The sequence below is a fragment of the Delphinus delphis genome, chromosome 10 (genome assembly GCF_949987515.2).
Source record: "Delphinus delphis chromosome 10, mDelDel1.2, whole genome shotgun sequence".
Lineage (NCBI taxonomy): Eukaryota > Metazoa > Chordata > Mammalia > Artiodactyla > Delphinidae > Delphinus > Delphinus delphis.
In genome coordinates, this window is record NC_082692.2 from 62,008,102 (window position 1) to 62,017,151 (window position 9,050).

General features: G+C 51.6%; 1 protein-coding gene across 1 annotated transcript; it reads right to left on the minus strand.

The window, feature by feature from the left end:
• Positions 1-1,481: 1,481 nt before the first annotated feature.
• Positions 1,482-3,291, minus strand: TMEM158 (transmembrane protein 158). Its single transcript, XM_060021404.1, has one exon. It carries the CDS (start codon positions 2,994-2,996, stop codon positions 2,115-2,117), a length of 882 nt encoding a protein of 293 aa, XP_059877387.1. The 5' UTR covers positions 2,997-3,291; the 3' UTR covers positions 1,482-2,114.
• Between the last annotated feature and the right edge of the window lie 5,759 nt (positions 3,292-9,050).

Below are 9,050 nucleotides of genomic sequence, written 5' to 3' on the forward strand. Positions count from 1 at the left end.
TAAGAGTCAGGGAGGCAGAAGACCCAGGTTTGGTTTCAGCTCTGCTTTTTTGTGTAGCTGTGTGATTGTAGGCAAAATGCTGAACCTGAGCCTCAATTTTCATCTTGGAAAAATCAGGTGACTGTGTGTGTGTGTGTGTGTGTGTGTGTGTGTGTGTGTGTGTGTGTGTGTGTGTGTGTGTGTGTGTGTGTGTGTGTGTGTGTGTGTGTGTGTGTGTGTTGTCCTAGGAATTCTTAATATGCCTTCCAGAATTACAAATGCTATGACTATATTAAAATTGACCAAGGTTAGGAAAGTTATTGATTTTCCCCTGCTAGTTACCACAGGGTTAGAGAAAAGAGCAGTTCACAACCTACCTTGCTTTGGGGTATAAGAAGGTTTACAGTGACGCATGAGGCTAGCGGATTTGCATTATACTGAACTTCTCCAATGCCTGGATCAGGAGATAGAGGAAGACTGCCACCCTCATGCTTTCCTCTCTTAAGAGGCTGGCTTCTGCTAGAGATATCCTGGACCCCTAAGAGACAGGAACAACTGAAGCTACAGGGCAATGACCCAGACTCTCCTCCAGACAGATTCCTGTGAAAAAAGGGTCCCATTTCTTTGATATAATAGAGACATCTTGAGATAAAAGGAGGCTACATATTTTGAAGGTTCTCTTCCACTAGTACACAGTGGTTCTCAAATTTGAATCCCATCAGAATTTGTCACAGGGCTTGTTAAAGCAGATTGCTGGGCCCCACCCCAGAGTTTCTGCATCTGTAGGTCCTGGGCAGGGCCCCAGTTCTGCATCTCTAACAAGTTCCCGGGTGTTACTGATGTTGCTGTTCCAGGGACACCACTTTGAGAACTATCAAGAACGATACCTAGTATTCACTAGAACAGTATGCTCTAGAACAGTTATCAAGTATTCACTCAAAAGTGGGGATGGGGAGGAGATGGAACAAGAGAAAGTAGTTTAAATTTTTTTTAAGGTGTTAATTAGTCTGTAAGAGTTTACCTTGAAAAAATCTTAATGCCAAAATAGCTCAGGCTTTAAAACCAGCTTTTGAAATGTGTTTGTATACTAAAGGTTACACATATGAAAAGGAAGTCTACATGCCTTTTAAAATGAGTCATTTTCATGAAAGACACCTGGCTCAGAGGAACTACCGATTTCACCGTTTTGGCACTTAACTTGGTGTTTTGCAGGGCCTGAGGGAAATGCGTAAAAAGATAAATCACATAAAACCCTGTATGCCGCCGTGACCGGTGTCAGTGAGGCTGAGGGGTGGGGGTGGCCGCGTGGTGAGAGGCAAAAACACTGCCATTAGGGTCAGTAGTATGGTTTCCATCTCCCGCCTCTCCCAGACAGGTAAGGGAGACAGAGTTAGCCCTTCTCTCACTTTCTGAAGATTCCCTTCCTCACGTTTCAGGGGATTATCTTGTAATTCTTGGATTCCTTTTCCGAATCAAATAAAGACACATACGCATCTCTGGAGGAAAATGTCTGTATTAAAAGCCAAAAAAACACAGAAGTACAAGAAGAAATGCCCATCTGGCCACGTCACTGGATAGATCGACTTGGAAAAAGGTTAATAAAGTTCATTTTCAGCGGTAACAATATATCAGTGTTAAATCATTCCCATGCCTCCTCCCCCTTTTAAATAAATTAAAAAACAACAAACTTCAATTACTATGTTCAGATACAAAGAGCTTCCCTTACTACAGCAATAGCAATTTGATTTTTTTTACTAAAACTTTCATTTAAAACAGTTATTAAATATATAAAACAAATACACAGGATTTGGTCATTTTCTGCCATGGATATAGGGCACGTGGGTGCGGGGAGGAAGGAGGGCAGGGGGACGCAAAGAGGGGAAAGGGCCCCATTTCCCTCCTCTCCGTCTTCCAAGCTGCGGATCTCACCCTGCAGGGCAAGGGCTTGCATCTGCTTTTCGGAGCCAGAAGCGCGGCACAAACCTGGCTTTTCCCACACGCTGGGGCCTCTTCCGCGGACCCCTCCCCGGAAGAACTAACGGTCACTACTGCACGAAGCACACCGGCCGAGTCTCCCGGCGGGAAAGGCACCGAGAGCGCGGACATAGGGAGGACAAGGGGAGGAGTGGGGCGGGTCACTTGGTCGCCGCCCCCGAGGTGACGGCCGCGGCGGCTGCGGCGGCGGCGGCGGCTGCGGCGGCGGCGGCGGTGGTCCCAGCGGGTACGGCGGCGGGGGCGGCGGCGGCGGCGCTGGCGGTGGTCCGGCGCTGCTCCATGCCGTTGGGCAGGAAGCCGGCGATGATGGGCACCGGCCAGATGAGGGCGGCCACGCTCCACACGACGATGACCAGGGTCATGAAGCAGGCCACCAGCGTGGACTCGATGGGCTTGCGGTTCAGCCGCCAGCCCGGCTCGCCCTGCAGCTCCTCCAGGCTGAAGTCCAGGCAGCAGAAATGCAGCGGCTCTCCCTGCAGCCACAGCGGCCCGGGGGGCTCGGCCGCGGGGTAGGCGGGCAGCGCGGTGGGCGTCCCGGCGGTGGCGCCGGCGGGCCGGAGGCGGCCGGGGCGGCGGCCGCGCACCCAGCCGCAGCCCACGCAGAGGCGCAGGTCCTGCTGCGCGCCGCCCGCCGCCAGCCCTAGGTGCTCGATAAGTAGCGGCGGCCCGACTCGGTGGAAGGCGGCGGCGAAGAAGGCGCGGCCATGCGCGTTGGTGGAGAAGAGGAGCAGGTCGCACTGGAAGCCCCGCGGGCGGCCCCAACGCACGAGCAGCGAGCTCAGCATCTGTCGCTGCACGCTGATGTTGCACGGCGCCGCCGCCTCCTCCTCCGGGCCGGGGCGCTCGGGGGCCCCGGGCGCAGCCGAGGCCAGCAGCCGCGGGGCGGCAGGCTCGTCCGCAGACGACGCGTTGACCGAGGCGTTGAGGGGCGCCCCGAGGAGGCCCGGCGCGTCCGCGGCCCCGCCGCGGGCGGGCGGCAGCGGGCAGGCGGCGGCCAGCAGCGCGGCGAGCAGGGGCAGCATGGCCTGTGGCGGGCGCCTACGCGCGCAGGGCAGGCGGTGGCTGCATGGCGCGCGGGAGACGAGCCGGCGAGCGGACGGCGGGACCGCGGGGACTGGCGGCGGGCGGAGTGAAGACGCGTCGGGCCCCCCTCAGCCCACGGGGGCGGCGCGGAGGCGGGGGCGGCGGCTCGCTTGGCGCGTGGCTCCCTCCCGGCCCGGCGGTGTCTGGGGTTCCCCGCCGCCCCCGACGCGGGAGCCCTCGGACGGCCAGGCGGCTCTGCTGGGCCCTGCGCTCGCCGGGAGCAGGATTCCCCGACTCGGCTCCGCCTCCCGCGCGCCTCGCCCCATCCCGCCCCGCCCTCCGCCCGCTAGGCTCGGAGACTCCGGGGAGGGCGGGGTTGCACGCGCCGCGGCGGGAGCGGGGGCGTGGTCGGGCGGGCCGGGAGGGGTGTCGGCAGCTTGCGGGGGTGGGACTCCGAGGCCTGCGCGTGGGCCCGGACGGTCGCTTCTGTGGCTGTTTTCCGGTAGTTTGGGGTGGGGTGGCTTGGCCCGGTTCGCGAAGCTTGCGGACGCGCCCTGGCGGCCCCGCCACACCGCCGGAGTCCAACTCCAAGCGGCGCAGGCACTTTGAGGGAATGGCGTCCTCGGAGGGAGGCTTTTGTCACGCCTGAGGCGGGCCTGAGATGTCTCACCTTAGTGCTCACCTGGACCTCGCTCCTTTTACAGAAGGTAAAACTGAGGCGGAGAGAGGGGGAAAGACTTTCCCAGGCCACCCCAAGAGCCAGAACCAGAACTCCTGGCCACGAGTGACTCTTAGGTCCGGAGAGTTTGGCGGGTTTTTAATGTACCTCCAACACAATAGATCCGCTTGGTATTCTCACAGCAAGCAAACCCCAAAATTCCAAGAACTCTATGGAGTTGGGGTGGAGAGGGTCGGGTGGGAATGTGAGCCCCGTAACCTTGCAGCTCTGGGGTTTCCTGATAAGGACTTTCATTCCCAGGAAACAGCTCCTCATGTGCAAGGCCCTGTCTGGCAAGTCCAATGAGCACGTATTTATGAAAGATTTGTATGTAGAGTCTGTTCAAGGGAAGATTCATCTCCGTTAGGATATTAAGTGGAGGAAGGCCTGTCAAGAATAACGTGCCAAGATCAGATTTATATTTTAAAAAACACTTTCCTAGCAGTTTGGCCTTTTACACTTGGTAAGAAAAATTCACTGATGCTGCTCCAAGAGAATACCCCTGTGGTTTGAAGCCAGTGTGCTGCGTGAGCACCAGCTATTCCTGAGTCTGAGAGGGAAGGGGTGGAGAGAGCAGAAACAGGCCATCACCGAAATGGCACTCCGTCTAAACCAGCTCCATTTCCTGAACAGAACTACATCGCTAGGCTTGGTGGCTGATTACATTTCTGGCAGAGTTATCCATTGTTTCTAACAATAAGTCAAACCAGGTTGAGGAAGATGTAAAAACAGCTCCAAAATATAGGTCGCAAACCTACCTGCCTTCTTTCCACTTGGGCAAGTTATTATTCTGACTTGGCCTTGGCTTCCCAATCTGAACAGTGGGGTCAGTGGTACCTGCCTTGCGGGGTTGCTGTGATCAGTGCACTCAACCCAGTGTCTGTCCATCTGTTCACAGAGGTGCTCATGCGTTGGCTGATGAGATGTAGTTCCTATCAGTCTAGCCCGAGCTGGCTGTCTGGAATGACCCTTGGTTTCTACAGAAATGATGAATTTCCTTGAGGGGATGGGACTCCCTTTTGTTTAAGCCTTCGTCACTTTTCTGCTGGGAAGCAAGCTACCAGAGAGAACAATGTGAATTTTCGTGCTTTTATTAAAAGTTAGTTTTCCTTTTAGACTTGCATGCCAGGAACAGAATTTATTGTCTGATACGGCAGAGCGGTTTTAGTCTGAGCCATGTGGCTGGTGAACAGCCCAAGAACAGGGGCCTCAGGTAATCTTCAGGGCTGAGAGAGGCCCAGTCTTCAAGGGGTGGGTTTTGAGTCCACTGTCTTTGACAGTAGGTGATGCTCTCCAGGGTTTCAGCCAGAGGTGGGAGCTTGCTGGCTTTGTCTGAGCAGCAGGGAGGCAGCAGCAAAGGAAGAAGACACAGAGCCACTTGGGGAGCCAAATAGTTAGCTGCAAGGCTGTGCCACCATTGCCCTGCGTCCTAGGAACCTGAATTCTGCCCACTTTTCCAGCACGTGTAGGACTCCAAAACCTTACCCTCGTTCAGAGGGACAACCACACAGTTCTAGATTGATTTGCTGTCTTTAGGGGCAATTGGAATTTGGGAAGATAAGATAAAATTACGTTGTTTTCGGTCTTGTTTACTTCTGTGTTACCAGCAATGGCAGAAGCACTTGAGCATAGGGGAGAGGCTGTGTTTGTTGATTGGACAAATTTGCCTGTTTGCTAATAGCTCTGACCAGCCACCATTTATTTAGTACTTTCCACATGCCAGGTGTTTTACACACATCATCTCTACTCTTTTCAACAATCCTATGGATGTGATACCTATTTTACAGTGAAAAGACTGAGGCTCAAAGAGCGTGAGTAACCCACCTGAGGCCCCACAGCAACTGGTGGCAAAACCGGAATATCAGTCCAGTCTCCACTGACTCGAAAGTTTGTGCTTTTCAAAGAACTAGTTGTGTCTTGTCTTATTGAGGTTGGGTACCAAAGTCTGTGCATAAGTTAAAAGAATATATGGTGTAATTCTAATTTCATTTTGATAAAAACTTTTGGTCGAGTTTCTTTTTAAAGATATATATATAACCAACATATTATAACAGCATTAGACAAAGATTGGAAAACAGTGGAGGAAACCATTAGAATCCCGGCTACCTGATTCTTTACTTCTCTGCTCTTTTCTGCAATCTTCGTATTCTCTAAATGTGCAACTAATACTTAAAAAAAAAAAAAAAAAGGAAATTGAAGTCCCACTACCTTTTACAGCCATTATCACTTTGTGTTCTTCCCTTCAGCCCAGAGGGGATCTGGGGTCCAGCCAGGAGCATAGGGCACTCAACATGCAGTTGCTGACTGAGTGAGTTGGCCTGCTGGTTAAGAATTCTGCCCAAGCTACAGGCGGAGACCTGGTTAAGTTGTCTGGCTCCTGGTCCCTTCTCTGATCCATCTCCTACCACTTTCCCTTTCCCTCACCGGCTCTGTTCCAGGCATACTGCCTTCCTTGCTATTCCTGGAACACAGCAAGCAAATGCAGACGCAGAGCCTTTGCCCATGCTGTTTCCTCTGCCTAGGATGCCATTCTTTCTGATAGCTATCTTGCTTGCTCCCTCCCTTCCCACAGATCTCTGTTAAGATGTCAGCTTCCCCAGAGAGGCCTTTCCGGACCAGTCCTGTAAAACAGCACCCATTCCCAGCATCCCCATCCCTCTCCATCCTCTTGTGCATGGTTCCGTGTCTTCCTGGTACTTATCTTCAGCCGTCACACCGTAGGTTTTTCTTCTTTGTTTAATGTCTGTCCCTTCTTTGGAATGCTTGCTGCCTCAAAGCAGGGCTTTATCTGTTTTGTTCAATGGAACAGTGCGTGGCATATAGTAGGGGTTCAATGACTAGCTGATGAATGAGTGAATTTAATAGACTGGGCCAACCCAGCAGGCAGGATGTCGGGGAGCAGTCAGGGAATTGAGATGGACAGAGCCACGCCAGTTCCACAGCAACAAGACTCACGTAGCCCCTACCAGCCTGCAGGCCTGGAGCCGCCCACCTGGCCCTGCCCTGCCCGGGACTGGTGGAGGAGCCAGGTCCCATGGGGAACCACCTGCCGGGGCAGAGTTTGGCCTGGAAGACTGAATTGATCTCGCAAACCCTGACACCCAGCAGCACTGAGGGACATGAGTCAGGGCAAGCTGAATGACTAGGAAGAACATCCCAGATGAGCCCAGACTTCCCTTCTATCTAAGGAAGAAAGGCAAACGAGACTCCTTCCATCTCCTCAAGTCCTATCATTTTTATCAAACGAATGGAAGACTTTGATAAATCTCTGTTTTGTCTATAAAATATAGCAAGTTCTTCTACATGGACCGTATTGTTAGAAAACAATCATGAGGACTTCAAAGAAAATAATTACTAATGATGCCCAGTTGTTTCATTCTTTTCATTTCCTGTGTCCTTCCCCCGGTGTTAGCTAATTTTTCCTTATGCTGCCTACTGAAGTTATAATTAACAAAAAGATCTCCCTGGGTTATTTGAATTCCTTTCATCTAACGACCTCAGAGTGCCACAGGTACAGTAATTTGTTAGATATGATTACCACACGCTGTAGACTGAGAAGTAAGCAAGAACCACAAAAGAATCGTAAAAATAGGACAGAGGAAAGAGGGGCTTAGAAACCAGTGGTTCAGCTATACCAGAGTCACTGGTGAAGGCTGTGGTAGTTGGGTTGGCATGTGTTTTGACGGGGCGGGGGGGGGGGGGGGGGGGCGGGCACTAGGAAATAGGGGAAGAATTCTTTTCATTCCAGTCTCCCTGTGAAATCCCATTCCTCAGATGGGAAACTTGACTGCAGGAGCAGCTGAAGAGCTGGGCCTTTGTACCAGGCACTGGGGGAGGGCTGGGGGCCCCCAGTGTTCAGGTGATTAGAGCCTGACCAGTCCTGTGCCCTCTGCTTCCAGGCTGCTTCGTGACCTCACCGGGTGGCTCAGCCAGATCTCCAGGGTGTGGATGTTTATTCTTCCTGATCACTGTGGTCAGAAGGGAGATTTCCCTCCGCGTACTTCTGGCAGCAATTATAGCCCACACAATTCATTTGGCAATTAATCGTGGGCTGCCTTGGGACAAGGCTGCTGTGGCCAGCTCAAGCTGTTACTAAGACAATTCAGTCTGGTGCATTCATTGTTTGCTTGTGGATATCCTCTGTGCATGGTGGGCAGGGCCACTGCTGGTATTTCTTTTCTATCCAGAGACCCAGACATCATGCTGGGCTTCTGGTAAGATTTCAGCAAAGACTTTTTGAGGCAATAAGAAGCTTGTGCTGTTATAGGAAGATGGAGAGTATCTAAGAGAGAACTGTGAGGAAGAAAATGGTGCCCAGGTGATAACATATGTGAAATAATTTGAAGGGGAGAGAAATCCTGCCAAGTGAGACCCTCTTTTGGGTTTGGCCTAGCATTGGTACCTTCACCAGATGATAACTGTCCCTTGACAGACACTTACTGTGCTCCAGGCACTGTGTCAACCACTTGAAATGCATCCCCACCGTAGTCTCCTGAGAAAGAGATTACTGTGACCATTTTACAGATGAGGTAAACGGAGCCTCGAGGGATTAAGTCACTTATGCAGAATCACAGTGGTGGAACCAAAATCCAAACCTCATCTGACAACAGTGTTCTTAATCACAGCCCTGCTAAATGGTCTCTGCCATCACCGACAGCCTTGTGAGTTGGAGGTTATTGTCCTGTTTTAATGATGAGGAAGCAGGAGCAGGATGTCTGGGCAGTTGGCAAAGGATGGGTCATCTGCATCTCTTCAGCATTCCAATTATATCTAGCCTACACTCAGTCCCAGTTCATAAATTCCATCAATACTGAAATTCTGGAGGATGTTTTCCCAATCTGGTGCATCCTTATGGATGGAGCCCTGGATTCCCCATGCCTGTTGCTCTGCCTCCAGGGCCATCAGGGCTCCTGGTACTCAGTAAGTGCTGGTCAGGAACCTGGGATTCAGCAGGGACTGCTCAGCTGCGCAGACATCCAGCCTGGAGCTCCTGAGATACCTGAGAGCTTTCAGGTATGACGTTGATGGATTCTAAGATAATGTATTCACAAGTTACTTGGCGAAATATTCAAGAGGTATTGACTAAACCCCATTGATGGGGATAGCAGAATAGTTTCTGTGAAAAAACCGCCATTAAACACTTATTTCCAGGGTGAGCATCTGTCAGGCAAACTAACTGAAACTCTCTTTTAAAAACTTTTTTTTTTTTGGTAATATGGTGATGTGCATTTCTAAAACTTTGGTGTTGGTTAAAGTAATTTCTTTTGGAAAGACAACCCTTAAAGCAAATGATATTTTGTTGTTCTTTTTTTTTTTTGCGGTATGCGGCCCTCTC

Coding starts and splice junctions, on each gene's coding strand:
- TMEM158 (XM_060021404.1), bottom strand. CDS start 2,996: ATGCTGCCCCTGCTCGCCGCGCTGCTGGCCGCCGCCTGCCCGCTGCCG.